Genomic DNA, 20,769 nt, shown 5'->3' with positions numbered 1-20,769 from the left:
GCGGGGAAAAAAAGAAAAGAAAAACAGGAGCGGGAAGAGGGGAAGGGAGGGAGGGAGGGAGGGAGGGGGTGAGTGGCTGCAGAGCGTGCGCGTGGAAATTCAAAACTCAGCAGAGACACGCATGTTTCACACCCACTCTGCCGCTCGACGAACAGCCCGCCTGTTCAGAACGAATATAAAGGAGAACTTTTGAACCGGGGACTTGACTGGCTCCTGTCAGACTGATTTCCAGCATCTCTTCTTTTCCTTTTTTAAATTATTTCCTTTCATTTTTTTTTTTTCCTCCTTTTTTTGGTCTTCATTTTCGCTCTCGAGCCACTCAAGTGTGGGAGTGAAAGTGTGTGAAATCTAGCAGGACTTCCAGATCAGCAAGCGAGAAAGTCTGGAGGGCATCATGGGGGCTTTAATGGTCATCTTCTCCCTTCAGCCGAAGCAAAGACGCAAGGCTACAGGTAGGCAGAATGAGACGGAGACCAGCAGACTGTCGTCAGATGAAAAGATTTATTCCACTGTTGAATGTTTTTCCAGCGTTGACAGAACCTGAGCAGCATTTTATGCCTATTTGGACGTTTAATCTTGAGTTTAATCCCATCTGAACTCGCGTTGCCACACCAGCAGTCCGTGAAATTGCCTGAATTCGCTGTTTTGGTGAACGTTTTGGGCTCAACTCTGCAAACTTGCGTGACTTTCTCCATTTGCTTTCCCCAATATTGATTTTTACAGTGACGGAACACACACACACACACAGCATGCCATGTCTCTGCCAACACAGTAGCACGAGCTTATGCTACGTTTCTGTCTCTCCGAAATAATGTGCTGATCATCATCGTCACTGTCTCTGCTTGTCATCACAGCAACAAAAGATAAGAAAGTCCAGCGTTTTCTGTCTGAAGTACAATGAAATATTTAGTGGGTGTTGAAATGACAAGAACTGTCAGGGTTTTTTTTTTTTAGTGATTTAGTGGGAGAAAAGATGGAATAGATGGCACTTACAGAACAATAAGTCATATTTCACTTGGGTATTGTTAGAAAACTTGAAAGCAGAATGAATGAGGGAGTCTTTATAACTCTCACAAGCGATAGATCACTGAGCAGGCAGTCGCTTGCGCTGTAGGCACATTTCAGAAAGACCTAGAAAGGAACGCATGGGATCGAAATGCATAAAATAGGGGGGGAAAGAATTGAGCAGTTGCACATCAAACACAATAGATTTTTGTCTGTTTTTCGTGACATGAAAATGATTGTTTCTTTGTTAGTTGTCAGTATGTGCGTGGAGCTACAGATTCATCTCTTTTATCATCGTTTCCGTGCCGAGCCAGAAACGCTGTCTCTTCAGAGCTCAAGTGTGATTACCAGACTGTCAAAACATCTCCAAAAACTACAACTTTTGAGGGACGTTCCTGCTCTGCAGTGGTTAATATCTGTCAGAAGTCACTGACAGGAGGAACAGTGCTGGACCGGCCATGGAAATGTAACGTGGGTCGGTCTATCAGACTTTAGCTGCTGAGGTCCTGCTGCTTCCTTTCACAGTTCAAAACATGAACAGGAACTTACAATGTAATCCAAAAAATGTGTGTGTGTGTGTGTGTGTGTGCGTGTGTCAGATATCCACCTGTGTAGCTTCCCTTTATTTGTTGAGAATCAGCTGGGATCATCTCAGGGGCAACAAAATCCAAAGTTAGGATTCAAAGATGTATGAATGGATGATGATTAAATGATAAGTGATTTAATGTCAAATGATGAAAGTACACGGAGTCTCCTGAAGTCCTGATGCATGCATTAAACCATGGCAGTGTGCACCACTGAGCTTTACAGAGTCTGTTTGATGGTAGAAGCTTGTTGAAGTAACAATATGGGATCAGCCACTGAAAATATTCTATACTCCTGTGAATATAAACTTGTTCATTTTTGAACACACAAAGAAATGTTTGTTGATGTCCTCTATTTCACGGTAAGGTTACTTTACTATTTTGTGTTGGAAAGACAATAGTTGGTTGTGTGTGAAGGACATTTTCACTTTTATTACTGATTTGGACAAATTATTAAAAAAAACAAGTGGCGGCTCTCACATGCTCCTTAACAAATCCTCTCTCTGCTGTGACATTTCCCAACAGACTTATCCACACAGTGCCATGTGTGGATAAAAAAAAAAAAAATAAAATAATAAAGGACATGCTGTCTGACTGCCCACTCACAGGCTTTCAATTGGTTCTCACTCCTCTATATGAGAGTTTTGCGGTCCAATAAGCACCTATTAGAACTTCAACCTCCGCCTCCATTTCGGGCTCGCCGGGCCCCGAGCTGAGTGCCCCGGCGTTTGAAATGTACCCACGATGAGAGGCCCGCCGCCGCGGTCATCGCGGTGATGTGTTTTCTGTCGTTTCAATGCACACCGCCTGTTTGTGCTGTCGGGAGCTCCTGCGAGTTGAGTGTGTGTGGGAGGGAAACAGGTACACTCAGACTTTGAAGCACTCGAATGGAAACAGCATAACATTAACTGTGACTCAGGAAACAGCGGCGGGATATGCTCGCGGTTTTTATGGAGCATTGTATCCAAGGAGAGCGAGTGTGATTGAGACGTACGCTCTGGGTTTGTTTTCTCTCGTGACTGTCCTGCAACACGAGGGGTGATGGAGACGTCCAGTATGTGTCTTGTTGCCGGGCGCCCCCCGTCTCCTTCCAGGCCGTCTGGTGTTTACAGAGCAGAGCGACGACCACAGGGAGAGCAGCTGTCAGATTTTCGGGGTAGAGCCACGCCGCCGATCAACACGTTCTCTCGCAGCACAATTCAGTCGTATGAAGTACGGGGTACTTACCGCGGAGGGCTGCGCCTCAGGAGGGAACAGCCTTCACTTGTTACATTAAAAGGTCTGAGAGCTTCCACTGAGCCTAATAGCCTGAGAAAAAAAAAAGTACTTTAACGAAACTTTTCCTTTTAGCTGCAGTGCCAAGCTGGAGACAGCTTTAATTAAAGCTATATTTGACTCTAAACAACCTTGAGAAGCAGTTTTTTTTTTTTCTACTGTACTCACAGCAACTCCAGCTCCAAGGCAAATGACTGCCCTACTGTAAAACTGGACTATATGCCAAAAGCACTTTGAATTGATCTCATTATTTTTTTATTTTTTTTTTTCCCAACCCATCTGTCACACGCGGCACGTTTCACAGAGCTCCTCATGTTGCTCAGAAGCGGCGGGCGACATGTCACAGCGTGGCACAGATTTTTAGAGAAGACTCAGCACTGCTCGCCGTTCTTTAACGCTCGTCTCACTGCGGGCGCAAGTCTATTGATCCGTGTCACAGTCAGGCCCGCTGACCAATTAGAGGTCCGCCGAGGACGTTCAGCGTATCGGGGACAAAGTGTTCACAGCCTAATTGTCTGTTCATGATATTCGTGAGGCTTCTGAGGACTGCAGGGCAGAACTGAGTCCAACCATCAGTCCTCCTACTCCGAATACTAGAGTCTCTTGTTTTTTTTTTTTTTATCAATATATGTATGAATGGAAAAATATCACAGAATAAGAACGGTTTAATCAGTCAGAAGTGTGATTTTATGAAGCTTTTTGTCATGCATAAGATATCAAATATCCCACGTTGTGTGATACACACATTATTTTTACATGAGGAAATGAGGAGTCGTCACCTTATACAGCTCACGTTCTCTTTGACTCTCATATTCCTTTTGTTATCCTCCGCATGTAATCTCCACTCCTTTTCAAAGTCACAGTGCCATGATACTATATAGTTTTTTTTTCTTCATCCTGTTCTCTAAATTAGCATTTAAATTGAAAAGTGAATCCACATCAGTTGGCTCACGGCTGCGAGCGTGTTTTGGATTTCCCGCCATGGCCGTGGCGCTCAGTTGCCGCAGTTTGCTCACTGGAATTAATCACTGTGATTCCCCCCCGGGGGGCGCGGTGACCAGTATAAAGAGGGTTCAGTTAGAGCGGGATTAATGACCGGCGCCGTGTTCGGAGCTGCTCCGCAGGTGCAGAGACGGCGGCTGAGATGCGGTGCGTTCCGTGGCGCGGTCATGGCGGTGCGTTTGTGACATTTGTGGAGCAAAAAAAAAAAAAAAAAAAGACATTTGATGCTACCCACAGGTGTACTGCTGGTTCCAGTGTCACTTCAGTCCTCACAGATATTATGGTTCGTTCGAAGCAGCAGTAAACATGCAGGCATGATAAGACGTCAGTATAAGTGCTTCATCTGTTAAATCTTCACTTGATAATTTAGAATTGATTCTAATCAATGGAAATGAACAACTGTTAAAATGGTTGATGAGGTTTATGTTTACCAAGACATATCCATCCATGATTTCTTTATTATGTTGAATGAAACTAAATTATGAAGCGTTTTCACTGCATGTAAAGTGTGAATTTGAATTGATTTAAATCCAAAAGTTCTGTTTATATTTGTTCACATGCACGATCGTACATGTTTCTGAATAATTTGTTATCATGTAAATATCTGAAGTAAATTTTTCTTCAGCTAATCAGGTAACCTTTTCAAGAAATCTAGTTTTCCTCTTATTTCTTATGCAGGTATTGGGCAGAATGTTTGAATCAGGGCTTTGGCCTGCTGTTTCTGGTTCTGTCCACTGGATGGCAGCAGATCCATGCAGGCAGGCCGCTGCTCCAACCGAGACCCTGCAGAGGAAAACTGAAGTACAATCCATCCATCTTCTATAGCTTCATTAAACAAAGTGTCACAGTGGCCAAAAGCCAGTCCCTTCTGACGGTGGGTGATAGCAGATCACCAGCAGCTCACAGGACACCCACTCCTACTCAAGAGCCATACTTACAGCCACGTTTATTCACAAATTAGCTTCAAAATGTATCTGTGGAAAGAAATCCAGGCTTAGTGACAACATGCAGACTCTGCATTGAAAGGCCCTGCAGTTTGGACTCTAACCGCAGACATTCCTGCTGTGAGCTAAGAGTGCACATATTTATGTGTTCTTTTTGATTATTCCTTTGATTTTCTTTATAGGCTTTTTGAAATGATAAAATCTTGATTTGGGATGCTGGTTTTCCTGAAGTCACTTTTATTTGTTTACACCTGGATGCGTTTCTCTTTCCAAGAAAAAGTCTTTAAAGCACAAATTAGGCTTAACGATCACCGTGCTGTTGATTTGTTGCTATGAACGTAATAAGATTTAAATCACATTAATTTGCAATTACGAGTGCCGTGTGAAGGTCGCAGGCCACCGCGGCCGCCATGCGTAATTCCTCTCAACAAATGGAAGACATTCATTTGTTTTAACACCAAGCTGTGGCTTCCTCTAATGATGGGAATTCAATGGTAACTCAGTTAATTGTAAAGAAACGGCTTTGTCCTTCTGTTGTGGTTACTAGCAAGGCTGTTACCTGGAGCTACGCTCAGCCATTATGGAATTACGCTGATTTAAATCCGTCCGAATATAGGAAGAATAAGGACTTGTTGAATGGATAATCCCTACTTGAGGAATGGTACACAATCAGAACAGGTCTGTTCTTCAGTGGTGATGTTGCAGATGCGGATTTGTTGTAGATGGAATTTCAGGAAAGCCATTTACAGCAGCAGTGGGAAGAAGATATAGAGGGAGAGCCTCTGATCACGGTGCTGATTGATCAGGTCGTCCAGTTTACTGATACGGCTCATTATGAAACTTTAGACCAAAGCTGCACTTCATTACATAAGATATAGCAGCTGTGTCAGAAGTTAATGGAACCAGATAGAAGTTAATGCAATGTGTGCAGCAGTTTATGAAGAGCTTTGACAAACAAAACAGTGCAGAGATACTGCGCAGAATACCAAACAGACTAACACCGAAACACACAGTGGATGGATCTGCCTCGAGAAAACAATGAATTAGTAATGTTGGAACGGAAACTACACTTTCTTCTAACTCTCATTATTGTAACCCCTGATATTTCACTTGTTCACAATGTTTTGTTTCATTCTGTTGTAGAAAGTTGAACCAAAAAAAAGGTTGTTTTTTTTCCTTGTTGCCTTTAGATTTTGAACCTCAAACTCTCCAAATATCCAGGGTCACATGCACCAAATCAAGTGCTGAGGTGATCCACTTAAAGTATTAAAAAAAATCATGAAGTTGTCGATATTAGCCGGTAATTAATAGTGCATCCTTCATCTTGATGCCTTCTCCGCTACGTCTTCCTCATTTTTACCTCCGTCAGTCTGCAGGTGCTGCAGATGTTCTCTCCACACACAGCGCTGTGCATTTCCCCCCAGCTCCAGCCAGCAAACCACAATGCCTCCGCAGTGGCAATTACCTTCATCACCAATCACACGCTGATGGATACGGCACACTGTGTGCTGATGACATTCGCAAACCTTGATTATTTTCATTACCACTAAATAAGGGCCTTGATTACACTGAAAGTTCTGGGGTGATTATTGGGGTGGGGGGGGGAGCAGATGTTGGAAAAGTGGGGGAAGTTTCTTTGAAATTAAGTCACATTGTGATAACGAAAAAAAAAATATCGTCTTATGTTTGAAATTAAAGCGATCGCAGGTCTTCTCTTTCTTCCTGTCTGGCGGCATCTTTTTTTTTTTCTTCTTCTTTTTTTTCCAGTGAGACTTCTGTCACACTTTCTCTTCACCTTTTCAACCCCTGTTCTGGAGCAGCTTCCCACTCGGTCGCCGGTCTCGTCATGTCCGCAGACAGCACTCACACGCTCGGGGAGCTATATTTGGCTCTCACTCAGCTGCCACAAATAAAGGGAAGTAAAGCGATAGTGGGATAAATGAGCTGGCCGGTGCCTTGCGCGGCGGAGAGGTTGTTTCCATGGCGAAACGCCGTCCTGACGACTCTTTTGGAGCCAGCAGGCTGTGAAGATGAATACAGGATCAGTTCCGTCCCAGAGAGGGTCTGTGAGGGTCCTTATCTCGCTTTTAATTACAACCCACATTGTTGTCCTGATTTCGTGTTAAAACTGTTTGCTCAGATAATCCTTTTTTTTTTTTTTTTCAAACCTGGCATTTGGATTTTCAAACCATGTCCAGAATCAGTTGTTGGCCCCCAGATGTGAACCGATGTGGATAAATGACCCACTTTCACATCCAGGTCTCGCCATAAACTGTGAAATTATGTTTGCTTCAGTCTCTCTAGGTTGTGACATGGTTGAGGGAATCGTGTGGGAGCGATCCGGGTTTCAGTCGGAACAAATCCGATCAGTTTAATACGTATTCACACTGTATACTCGAAGAAAATAATGCCACTGGTCTCTCTGGCTCCAGATGGATTCCTTTGTTTGTAGCAGCCACCTGCTGCAGACCGCCGGCGCATTTCCACTCAGAACCCGCCAGTCCTTTCTTCTCGGGCGTGTTGCCGTCCTCCCTGACCCCCTCCCTTGTCATCTCTCCCTTAAGGTTTAAAGTTCAGGTGACGGGGAGGTCGCGCTCGCGGGTTATTTCTCAGGCTGACATTTTGCACTGATCAGTCCTGTTGATGTCTCACACACACGATCACACTCAATATCGGTTCTTTAACGGAATCAATATAGGAGCAAGGCGTTCTCACCAGTCAGCAAAATTACTCAAGCAATTTTATTGTGATTGTGTTCCATTATCAAGACGAAAATCAGCGCTGATGAAAAGTTGTGTTTCCTGCTGCTTTTTTCTTTACTTTTTATGGATTTCTTTTTAGTTATTTAGTTATTTTCTTCCCACTTTATTTTTTTTCCTTGATTTTCTTGATGAAATGTTCCATTCGTGTTTTAAAACCCAAAATTGTGTTTCCACATATGGAGCACATGTAACAAACAGTGAACAAACAACCAACAAACAGTGCAGAGCAGAGATGATGTATTAATATTGTGGGCTGTGTGGAGACAGCTTGTGATTTTCCAGCGCTCCGACATGCAAATCACACATGATGTGACCCGTAATTTACCCACCTATTTAACACGCCACTTTATAATTTTCACACAAGGTCAGACGAACCCTGAGGCTTAATGAAAATAACACTTGACATGAACATCGTCAGAAAACAGAGGAGACACTGAAAACATGCTAGATTATGAGGATGACGTATTGATTGAATATTAATATAGAAGAGTTTGTAAAAAAAAACCTTTGACCTTTGTACTTGAACTCAAACAGCGCTCTACGCTGATCACTGTTCATTCTCATTTTTAGATTTTTATGCATTTTCATCTTTATTATTCCCTCCTCCCCTCACACACCCCGCTTGCTTGTCTTTAGCCTCGCCACTCTATCTCGTCCCTCCTTCCTCACCGTTTCACACACTCCCCTTCCCTCCTCCCTCCTCCCGCCTCCCTTCTCCGACTGGTGCCGGTCTCTCCTCGGAGCCGGAGCTGCATGGCTCTTGAGTGGAGTTGGAGGGTCCTGCAGGCAGTGCAGCGCGCCATGGGCAGCCTGTGACCCGGCCGACATGTTGAATATGAACTTGGAGGGTCTGGAAATGATCGCCGTGCTGGTCGTGGTCGTCCTGTTTGTCAAGGTGCTGGAGCAGTTCGGTTTGTTAGAAGCTGGATACGATGGTAAGAAATCTTAAAAAAAACTCTTTTCTTCTTCTTTAGTTGTGCTCAACCACCTGTTGTCGAGGTTTGAAGCATCAACGGTAAAGTTTTCAATGATGATATGAGAAATGTGCGTCCTCTTTACAGGTTTGTAATCTGTTGCTTGCACAGATTTTTTTTTTTTTATTGTTGCTTTTTGTGCTTTTTTTAATGAAATTAATTCGACTTCTTGAGCAGCTCCTCTTGCAGGAATCATGCTTTCTGTCATGCTTTGGGCTTTATACAAGCATTAAAAGAGCTCGGAAGTACAGAGAGTTTGGCGACTTGCTGTGATTCTTCAGCGTTGTGTTATACACAGCCACGGAGGTTAACTTCCAGTCTGTCACTCATCGGAGGAAAGTCTCCAGCAGCCTCGGCATCTGTCCTTCAAGCTATTTTCATGTAATATGTTGCATCTCTGAATCACCTGACACTGCTGGTAACTGGTTCTGCATTTCTGATGACTCATGCATCACAGAGATATGATCTTTCGGTCCTCTTCAAGGTGTGTTTGCATGTTTTTAGGCTTTGCTCATGTTGGTTTAAGTGAGAAGCGTCGCCTCTTGTCTGACTCTTAATTTCTTTAATGGATTTAGTCTAAATGAAAGGATGTCGTCCATCCAGAAAACACAGATAAAAAGTTAGCACATGGTCGTGTCACGCTTTTAAAAAGTTAAAACAAGGCAATCAGTGTTGTGTTTTGTCTCTGGGATGAATTTTATCGAGTTTTCACTGTCTCCGCCACGCTTGCCTCTCAGGGAACAATGACTGGACCGGTGCCTGCTGGAGATTTGTGGAGGTGCCATACAGAATTTTTCCCTCCAAAAGTGTGACTCGAATATTCAGGATTTGGGTTTCTCTGGCTGGAAAGACCACCTGTTATTTATAGGCCCCGGCGACTGCCGGGCTGTTTGCCTTATGGCTGGACTTCCTCCAGCGAGAGGCAAACACACGTCGACCAGACAGAATCACACTAGTTGCTTTTCATGCTTCTTGTTGAAATTGTTGAAATTGAAATATATGCTTGCTTTTTTTTTTTTACTGTTCTTGCAATCTTCGTGCATAAATCAAACAAATGTCACAGAAGACGTTTGCTTATGGTGACTAATCTTTTCATAATGTCTAACTTAAATGCATTCTTTCACTGATTCGCCTCAACTCTTCATAAAATATTGAAAAAAAAATGGATGGGATGGCAAATGGGTTCTAAAAGAATAGATGACTCACAAGAAACTTCATTATTTACAAATTATATAATAGAATTATTCCTCAATTAACCTCACATTAAAAACGTGTTGATTGATGTGTGCCATTTAGACATTATAGTAATAGTTTCAGCTCCATGACAAATTATGGGTGGAATTTTGATTAAATATGCAAAGTGTTTGATAAAGACATATGTCATGTGCAATTTTAATTACCAATCAGTTTTGACACAGAGCACTGAGACTGATACGGAGCCCAGTCTGTTTTAAAAGTGAAGACATGTGATGGGTGCTGGCTTTCCGAAACTTTTAGATTGATGTGGTTCATCTGAAGCCTTTCACAATAAAATGCATCGGGGGTGAAAAAAGCAACTTATATTGTTAATTATTTACAATATGTATGAAATCCCTTGCATTAAAACTTTTTATTTATGGCTTATTCTACTCTTTTAGCTGCTCGGGCTCAGTGAAGACCAAACACACCTGTATGAGGTCCATGAAATGACTGATGTCCCTCTTTTAATGCATTTTTTTTCTCTTTATATGGAACTAAACCATTTTAAATTGAGTCTTATCAATGCACTTGCAGTATGTCAGATTTGTGCCTCAAATTCTACTGGCAAAAAAAGGGCTGATGTTAAATTGCAAAGCAACACAAAGCAATCATGCTGAAGGGAAAAAAAAAAGAAAGAAGAAGAAATACAAGAGAAATTCATGGGGCTGATTATTGCTCTGTGGCACTCTCCCACTTGATGGCGTTTGGATAAAAATAGACTTGCGACACAGCCGGACGCAAATGGCTCTTTTCATTCTGTGTGCTTCTCTTCGGCGGAGCGACTGAGGTGTGTCGCCAGTGCGCCGGGACGTGGCGGCTGACAAGGGCGGCCTTTCACATGGCAAATTACTGCGCTGCCAGAAGGTCCGGCTCTCATTTGCTGTGACTTTGGATCGAATGATTAGGGAGTCGTCGATGGTTTCCGCTTTAAATAGCGAGTTTTCAGCAGTTGAGTCCCTGATTCACATTCATGCACTCACACATGTCAGCGGTGACGGCTGACATGTGAGGCATTTGGCAATTTTGACTTCGTTGTCTTATACTCAGGGATACATGGACAAGCCGAGACGGGAGATCGAACCATCACTACCTTGGACTTGAACACTGCCCGTTATCACCTGTTTTCTCCTAAATTATACAGGATGCAGAGCGCTCTCTCCATGCTACTTATCTTACCTGTCACTCCTGCAGAGAACTGCAGCACCTGCATCTCATACTCTATCTGCTGATTTTTCACATTAATCATCTCAGCTGAGCTGTTTTTAAAGATTGTTTTGTCTTTAAATTGACATCAGTGTTGCACTACACCTATGAAAACGAATGGTGAAAACTGCATGTAAAGTCGGAAATAGCTTCTAATGTTTTTATCACTGGAAGCACCTGATTTGGATGCAAGGAGGAGTTACACGTTTTAAAACGTGAATGAATAATGGAGTAAAAACGCATTTGCATCATAATGCAGTTTGCTGTGCTCACTTGTTTACGCTCATGGTTGTGAGTAAGAGTTGTAATTCTGCCCTCATAAACAGCTAATCTTTGGCATCGCCTGGCTTTGAAACATGTTTTGTGGATTTTCTATTATTATTATCAATAATGTTACACCTCATTACTTTTATGCATGATGGAAAAAAAAACATATTAGAACAGTTGTGTGCACCAGAGGACAAATACTGAACATCAAGCTGTAAATTTTTATGCCATCATAACAACAAACATTGATTTATTGTGTGGTTTTTCCTGCTAACATCGACTTTCATGTGGAGAGAGTTTAAGGCCAATGAAGTCTTACTGCTTCACACTAAAATTAATGGCATATATTTTTTACAACAGATGAGTATGAAGTAATGAAATCTTGTGTGTCGGTACAAGCGAGCATGTTTAAACATGTTTACACTGAAGTTCAACATTGCACACACTCTAATTTTTAGAAATGCATGTGAAAGTGAGCCAAAGGGCCAGCAGAGGGAACCAGAGCTTACAGCTATAAACTGAAGCTCCACACCCTGTTTCATCGAATAAAAACAAATGATTATACAACCTTATAAGCATTACAAAGCTATCTTTTTGAATATGAAAACCCTGCAACTTATGCAGTTGTGATTTCTAAGGCAGTGCCTGTCAAAAGCAAAGTTACATTGTAATTTCCATTTAAAACGTAGTCTGAGGGAGATACACATCATGTAGCAACAGATGGTGACAGTAATATATAACCAGAAGAAAAAGCAAGTGAAAATCCCAGGAAAGTAGCCAGTATTTACAGTATTGAATGCATTGATGGGGATCCTAAAGGAGGGAGCGAGGCCTCACGTCTGTCTTGTGGATGAGCAGACACAGTTAAATCGTGGTAATTGCACTTTTATTCACTTGCTTTTTGTCATTATTTGCACACAAGGATCATTTAATGATAAAATACACATCCAGAAGAAGAAGTGGAGCATTTAGAAGAATCATGCAGCAATAATCCAGCACACTGTAGTCCTCATTAACATCTAAAATGTAGAAATAGAAAGAAGAAAAGCAGAAATTAGTGTTTGAAAAAGAGCAACGTAATTTTATTGACAAATAGCAGTTGTTTTTGTTTTTGTTTTTTTATTTTTTATGATTTCCTCTTGCTTTAAATATTTTTCAGTGAAATTTGATGTTTTCTCTATAGTACATTCTTATATCCAGTATACATTTTCATGAAAACTGACATAAAGAACCCTGTGAACGTGCACAGCATTATGGATGGATGGATGGTAGAGGAAGAAAGAGAAATTCCTTGGAGGCATTCAGCTCCTGCTTTCCTTCATCTTCAGAGGTCCACCCTGCAGGAGATGCAGGTGGACACAGGCTTCATCCTCCAGGTCTAGAGATTCAACCAGCGGCCATCTGCCATGGGCTCGCTTCATGTCTTGCTTTATGATGGGACTTTGTGAAGAGGTTTTCAATAATTCTTCAAGCTATTATCTCGGGAAAGTGTTAAAAGTGTGTTTTTAGGCTGTGCAGCTTTTCACTAAGATGTTAATGACCTCTCAAAGGCATTACCATGAATCTAATAAAGTTCACGACTGACCAGAGCAGAGCTGTGAAAGTATAATATAGAAAAGCCACCTTGTTGATGATGCAACCTGTACACACACTCCTATTAACACCAGTGTGCTCATCATTCACTTTGGAAGGCCTCTGAACACAAACCTCTCAATAAAATATGAGTCAAGTGTGATTTCCTATGAATATTCCAAGTTAACTTTTCAAACCAGAACTTTCCAGCCGTCTACTTTAGCGTTTAAACAACATTATTCAGTGAAAGTTTAAAAACCCCGTGTTTCCTGCTGGGCGTTCAGATTGATTGAGCTCGGTAAAGCAGCTCAGCAGAGGTATGCATATGAATGAGAAATAAACTGCTAAAAAAAACAAAATCGCAATCTCATTATCATACATCATATATCACTACAGTTTTGGAGTAACCTGTCACCCCCATAATATATTTCACCCTCCCTGCATTAGCGAGCAATCATTTCCCTTTCTTTGAATTCTTTGTGGAGAGGAAGTAACAGCAGGATTTCTGCATCGCTTCATTCCATTTGGCAGATTAAAGCAGGGGTGAGAGCGGTGTGCAGCCGCTGTTGTGTTAAATATTACCTTTGAGTGATTTAATACTCCGTCTGATACTGAAACATAGTTGCAAACTTATAAAGATTACCAAATGAATGCTCTTCAGGGACAAATGAGCAAAAACAAATTGTTAGACTCCATTATTTTAATGACCTTCACAGAATAAGTTAAGGTTTACTAACATAGTTATACTTTTTGGTTCTTAGATGTCATTAATTAAGAATGAGCTCATGGAAAATTCTAATTTATCTGAACTTCTGTGTTGTTGTTGTTGTTTTGGACTCTCGGTTTATTTGTGCAAGATTCTCACATAAGTTTGCCAACTCCTAATATAACACAATGTCTGCCTCTAGTCCTCACAAAAAATATCGTGCTATTTATTGATTCGGGCTCTGGAGTTGCAATCCCTTCAGTGATTGAGCCGCAGTGTTCAGCTCTTATGATTGATTTTGGGCTTTAGTAATATATTTAGCCGCCTCGATATCCGTAATGCTGTGTTAGTATTTAGCATCATTAAATCATGTTCTTGATTTTACCGGCTGCTTTGAATTAAATCTGATTCACTGCGCAGATCTGTTCACAAAGCAATTTCAATAAACTATTTCCCCTTTTACTGAGGGAGGTCTCCACACAATTAAGAAGAAATGAAGTCATATTTAATACCTGAATGAAAGCTTGTCCTCAGGTGTGCATCTTGCTTGGAACATTAAATGAATAAACTTTAAGAGTAAAGTGCTTCATTTGTTTCGAATTGACCTTTCTGAAAGAAATGATCATCAGTGATCAAAGATTAAAGGTGGACACGTTATTTTTTTTGTATATTGTGATGTTAATAACAATAATTAATAACTCAAGGTTCAATCATGGTCAGAATGAAACAAATGTGTGCTGAATTTAAAGCTAAAAAAATTGTCAATTCCTTATTTTTACCCAGCGGACTCTCTCTTGCAATACATATTTGAACCACAAGAAGGTGCATTGAGGAAGAAGCAACAGAACGTGACAGCTGCTGATGCTCGGTTAGCTGTCATCTCCCAGTCGGTACTTTGGTGAAGTTTTGAGGTTTGTGAGCTTGCGCCATGGTGGTGTTTGCTGTGTGTATTTACTGACAGTAGACAGCTGGACGAGCCTAAAGCTTTTGAGTCATCCCTCTGAATTGTTCTATCGGCAGCGTAGTGATCAACACAGGCAGCCCCTTCACACAAATAAAATCCCTCATTTCAGGATCTGGCGGGACAGATAGTAACCAGGGGAGGCGTATCATATGACCGCGGCTCACATATCAGCCAGGCGGCCAGTCGCTTCCCCGAGCACCTCCTGGCCCGACACCCGATCCCGCCATCATTAGCTGAAGAGGCACTAGTTAAGTGGGGACAGAGACAACCGGTTGTTGTGTCAACTCATCAATCAAGGTCTGCGTTTCACATGAAGGCGAGCAGGGACGGTCGTACCTGGGACATGAAACCGCTGACTTCTGTCGTCGATGAACCCAAATCACAGATCGATCTTCGCTTTGTTCAAACATCAGAATTTCACCAAATAACTTGATGTTTTTACAGTTTTTTAAATCAGTTTCTTTGATTGATGACTTCAACTAGAACTAGTTGCTGTTTATTGGTTCATTGATGAACACTAACTCTGATTGTGATGTTGCTTCAAGCTCTCTGCGCTCAAACATCTATTCCACTTTTGAGGCTTTTAAAAAAAATAACCACCTGTATTGATTTCGCCTCTGGTCTCTTCTCACGGCTGAACTCTGCTGAACGTATCTCATCCGTTGGACAGTGGCTCCAGCCTCGCCATGTTCTGTCTGCCATTTTACTCTGCCCTTGTCTTTTTTTTTTTCTTTTACTGTCCGTGTTAATGCATGTTCTCCATTGACCTTTGTACTCGAGAATCAGCTTGACTGGCACTTTGCCGCCGGAGCGTAGCGCGCCGTAAATCAGACAAGACGCCGGCCTTGCGGGGGGGGACCCGCCTCCCGCTCTCTGCCGCGAGCTGTCAGACCGCCACGCCGGCGCTAATAGAGCAAAGGCTCGGAGAAAAGCAGGTCAATGTTATCTGCTCCGGCACACAGTCCTCAGCTTTGTATTACTGTCCATTTGCAGACAATGCCATCGACTTTTCCCTTTCACGCTGGAACTAATCATCTGGAACGAATTGGGTTGTTGATAAAAATCTGACGAGACGAGCTTGCCATTTGTCATGAAAATAAATGGCTTTTACTTACAGGAATTTTTCCACCACAAGATCTCTCTGACCCACCACTGAACCTCTCTGTTGTTACAGATTATGCAGGTTATAGTCGTCCAAAATTCTGCAGATGTCGGGGGCTCAATTAATACGAAGGGGAGATCGAAACCAAATGTTGATCAATGTGTCAGTGGAGGACAGACGTTCAGCATTTGACCCAGACTTGACTCACAGCAGTCAGATAACAGGGTGGATTTGATGGGTATCGGTTTAGTATCAACTGTCCAGCCTGATCTTTTTCTGCTCTGATGAATGAGTTGACCTGACGGCCTCTCCAGTCATGTATTTTCAGATTATTTAGTGTTTCACTGGAATATTGGAGTCAAACAGAACATCAGTACCGCTGCATAAACACCTCCGTTCATGCATTAACTGTAATTATATCTGTCGTTTGGTCTTGTATTGCAAAGTGCTTTATGTATATTAGATATTGAAAATGCTTTTTCATATGATTTTCTTTTAGGCAGTCAACTCTATGTAGGATATTTTCATTGGCGTTGGTCACAAGCGATGAGTTTGGGTGGGGGAAGTTCAACAGGTCTATCAGAAGAATTCCGTGCAAGTTCTGATTTCATTTCTTGTTAAAAGCATAGTTTGGTTTAAAAAAATGTCCAAATGGATTTCCCAGTCAGTCTGTATTATATTTTAACTCTCTAAATGGGATTCTTTAGATGAATTTGTCTCGGCAGGAGTGATTCCGACTGGAACATGAGGAAGAGAGCTTTGTTCACAACCCATCACACCCCAAATGAGACATCGCTGCAGCATCTGTAAACACACATTTATTACAATCTCGGAACATTTTAAGTTGGAAAAAAAAAAATAACAAAAACGAAACTTTACCACTGCATAAATGACACTGAGAGTTGAGTCAAACTTCCTCTCGTCCTCGGATTGTTTCCGCGCAGAGAGCTTCAAGAGTTAAACATTGCAAAGTCCACAAAGTTAGTCCTGTGTGCCGCGCTCGCCCCGCGGCCTTCCACGCTTGATTGCGCGTGCTGCTTCGTTGAGGGTTGCCCCGGTTCACGGCTCATAATTGCCTTCCCCTCCGCGGGCGTAAATATGACAGCCTCATTTTAACGTGCCTTGCAAGAACACGGCCCGAACGCCGACGCTTTCTTTGCATGCCTGAGCGAATCGCCGCAGGTGTCGCTTAATTGTATCAGTCGTCGGCACCCTGAGCTGATCTGTAAACAGCGGGACGATCTCGCCCGCGCCTCCTTGCCCATCCGCCGATCTGTGTCGCCGTGATTGATGACGGCCGCGCCCAAACCCCCTCTCCCTCGTATATTTTCTGAGCCTCAACAAAGACGACATTAATTTAATACATGTTCAATAACAGCCCTGCAGGAATTTTGTCCTTATGGTTGTTTCGCTGTGAATAATTTGGTCATAACGTGATTTACTGTTACAGTGAATGATTCCCCAGAGGAAGTGGAGGAAAACCTGTTGAGGAATCTTCACCATACCTTAGGAGCTTGTTTTGTCGTCAGATTGAGCACACAAATTGAGCAATTTGTCACGTTTTTGACACCTTTCTAGAAAGTACCAACAAATAAAAAGACACAAACTCTCCTGATGAAGTCCCTTCAGCTCAAACCTACGTCTGCAAACAGCTTTAATTTCCTCCCTGTCATGATTTATCAGATTTTATCTTCAATTCCAGCGACAGCAGTGATACACGCCATCAATGTAACGACACGAAACAAAGAACGGCTTCACATTTAATTGTACATTGATGACTTATGCGGCTGAGGTGCGTCACTGGTGGCTTTTATAACTGCAATTAGGACATTTTGCATCTTTAAAGCGCTTCGATTTTAATATGACATCCCTCATAAGTTACAACATTGTCATGTTTTCCACTGAAAATGTCAGAATCAATAGTGCTGCGTCTCACTCACTTTTATCAGGGTGTTTTTTGTTTTTTTTTACCCCCTGAGCCACAATTTAGTTAGAAAATTATTTTGTAATTTTAACATCACAAAGTGAAAGACCTCTTCTCTGTCCATAACAGTAGTATTTTTTTTTTCCTTTTTCTTTTTTCCCTCCATCTGCCAGACCTGCCATCCTTTAACGGCATAAGAGTGGTGATTTTCTAGGATTTGTGTGACATTAATTGAGCGAGATGTGGGCTGTAATATTCGTCTGTCAGGATCATGGCTCTATAATAGTCGTTGGGCAGATGCTCCCCGCCACAAAATCCACACCCCGACTCTTAACATGCTCCTCACATGCTTGTTTCACAACAGTGTGGCTGCTCAGTTATTCCTCCATGTTTTATTAACCACCAATAAGCAGAAGACTGTTTTGATGAGGCCGTCCCTGGCAGGGAGAGGCCTCAAGGCGAAGCGAGACCCCAAAGCCCCCGCTGACCCGGCCTCTGCAGATCGTGGCCCGGGCGGCTCGTGATGCGACTGATGTGAAGCCAGCGCTCACATGCCGGGAGTTGGATGTTACAGCCCAGGAGACACTGAAGCTTCCCGCTGTCAGGTCAGCTGATATTTAATTCATTGTGTGCGACAGCTGGGTGAAGCTTTGAACCGAACCTGCAGGTTTTTCTTTTAGCCCCCCGCACCAGGGACTGTTGTTAACTTTAATGTTGTGAGCTACAGTCACTTCTTATTCAGTTTGATACATTCAGCTTGAGCGCAGATGGAGATAACATGTTAAACTGTGACTCTATTGGCTGAAATCAGAAGTGGGTGAATATTGAGAGTTTACACAGAATTGATGCAAGTGTGTCGCTCGCGCTCTGATTGACATTAAGCGGATTTTCAACTAGAAGTAAACAAATTTCTAAAAGCTTGTAGTTTTAGAGTCAAAAGAAAGAGTTGAAATGACAAAACACACAGCAGAGCTGAGATTTACTTTAAAATAAGGAGATGATTTGGTTTGGGTTTGTCAGTAAAAGAACCACAGCTGTTTGTCATGTGATCCATCACTCTGAGGAACACACTAATACTTTCCTTCTAAGTAATTTGGGATTCTCTTTGCCTTCATTTGGATAGCTTATCAAATTTAGAGTGACAAATAAGAAATATTTTTGTGGGAAGAGTTAAAAAAATGTAAAAATCAACAGTCGATCAAGTTGTGGAATTATGACTTTTTAAAATAAACAAAATACTTGTGCTTTTCTCTAGAACAATCATGCAATAAATTTCTAAATTGGCTGAAGCTATTTTTGTTTTTATTTCGAACACTTATCTTTATCATGAATCTGTCTGACGACAGGTTAATTTTTGGCCCTTTTCTTTCTTTTTTTTTTTCTCAAACTGCATTATGCTTTACGATACGCAAAGACTTGTTAAAAGGAGAAATATTATGTTGCCTGTTTTCCACTCGGTTTCAGAAAAAGCCGCAGTGACAGATGAATGGAGACTTATTGTAGAAAGAGAAGTTTTACAAGGTCTTGTAAAAAATTGCCGCCACTTACTGAACGTGCTTCTGATCTTGTATGCGGTGAGATGCGCTCTCTTTTCCATTTGCACAATAATATCCTGCTGGGATGTGATTGTAATTAAGGTGGCTCCCCGCGTTTGCTTGAGTGATAGACGGCCACGTTCACTGCAGATGGAATTAAAGAAGCGTTGCGGAGGAATTTCACGAGTCCAAAAATTCAAATGCAGTGAAAGGAAATGTTGTTTGAAGCTGCAAATAACCGATGTTTGTTTCCCTGCTGGGCTTTATCGCATCATATGCGATATTGCACAGTCGTGAGAGCAGTTTTGTTAGTTTGCTTCTTCATATTACTTCAGTCGTTTGTATGTTCATTGTATTGGATGCGACTGCGTGGAGCCAATAAGCCTTCAGCTTCTGATGAATGATGAAGATGATGAATTTGAAACTCTTCAGGCCAGTAGATGGTGGTATCTTCACGCCTTTCCTGCAACGACCAACTGTTTCAACCAGCCTCTTTTTCACTGTCACACATCCTCACGTCTACTTTATGCACTCAGGGTTTCCTCATCAGTTCACACACAACCTTACTGAAGTCTTCTTTTTTTTTTTTTTATTTAATATTAAATTCCAGTTTAACAGCATTGAAGAAGGATTTATTTGTTTTATTGGAAAATGCAGCCAAACGATTGCTTGAAAGCTGATCCAGGCTTTAGTCAGTTTTTCTACTAACTATTCTTACCTTGAATTGTCTCTTTAACCACAGATTATTTCCTTTTTTTTTGATGTGACAGTGAATTTAAAAGCATCTGAACATCCTGAGCCTCCACATATTTTGCACTGTTTCTGGTGTTTTCATTTCAGGGTCTGTTTTGGGTTTAAAACCAGAGTATTGAACATGAGTTGCTCTTGAGCAGTTGTGCATCTCGTAGCAGGCGCCACACCTCCCCTCCGCCTCCATCCCGCCTCCCCTCCCCTCCCCTCCCCTCCCTCCTCGCTCAGATCCACTCCCTCTCCTCTCCCCTCCCTCCGCTCTGCAGCGAGCCAGTCGGTGCGTCTGAAAGAGTGAGAGAGAGCCACAAACTGTCTGAGAAGAGCAGAGTTTCCCACACCTCGCACATGTCTTCTCATTTCCGAAGACTGGAAAGAAGCGAAGGAGGAGGAGGAGGAGGGAGCATGTGTGGACTTTATTTCCCTTCTAGATTCTGAGTGACCCCCCCCCCCCCCCCTCGTGATCAGAGAGAGCCTCATGACTTCTCAGACCTGAGGCCGCGTCCCCTCCGTCTGGTCTTCAGCCTCGTCCTCTCCTTGCCTTTGCACAGCCTGGATTTAGGGACCGAGCAAGCAGCAGGGGGGTGCCGGGGGGCACCCGGCCGGTGCTTGTTGGCCGGCGTAGCACTGGAGTGGGTGCGGGGGAACTGGAGTGCAGGGCCAGGTGGGAGCGCCGGTCCCGGTCCCGGTCCCGGTCCCGGTCCTGGTCCTGGCGTCGGTCCGGAGGGAGACGAGGCCGGCTCCGGGTCCGGGTTCGGGTCAGGCTATGGTGGCACGGAGTGGCCGGAGGGTGGAGCGATGCTGAGCGCGATCTGGGAGACGGAGGGGCTGCAGACGGTGGGCATCGTGGTGCTGGTGTTCGCTTCCATCAAGCTGCTGCACCTCCTGGGGCTCATCAGCTTCTCGGAGGGTAAGACTCTCATGGACACACAGTGAGGGTGGAAAGCTAAAGAAATGTTCATCC

The 20,769-nt window shown here is 42.8% G+C and overlaps 1 protein-coding gene across 4 annotated transcripts in view; it reads left to right on the top strand.

The window, feature by feature from the left end:
* kcnip4a (potassium voltage-gated channel interacting protein 4a) overlaps positions 1 to 20,769 on the top strand; it is a 78,401-nt gene that overhangs the window by 32,396 nt on the left and 25,236 nt on the right. Inside the window, exon 1 of one of the 4 annotated variants that reach the window (XM_030121136.1) lies at positions 283 to 452. The exons of 2 other annotated variants lie outside the window; for them this stretch is intronic. In XM_030121136.1, coding sequence (XP_029976996.1) covers positions 395 to 452 — 58 coding nt within the window. In that variant the 5' untranslated portion in view covers positions 283 to 394. Of the gene's footprint in view, positions 1 to 282; positions 453 to 20,486; positions 20,716 to 20,769 lie in introns of those variants that run through there. One more of the 4 variants, XM_030121120.1, reaches the window with a different exon arrangement.

The sequence above is a fragment of the Salarias fasciatus genome, chromosome 3 (genome assembly GCF_902148845.1).
Source record: "Salarias fasciatus chromosome 3, fSalaFa1.1, whole genome shotgun sequence".
Taxonomy (NCBI): Eukaryota; Metazoa; Chordata; class Actinopteri; order Blenniiformes; family Blenniidae; genus Salarias; species Salarias fasciatus.
This window is presented reverse-complemented; position numbering and strand designations above follow the sequence as displayed.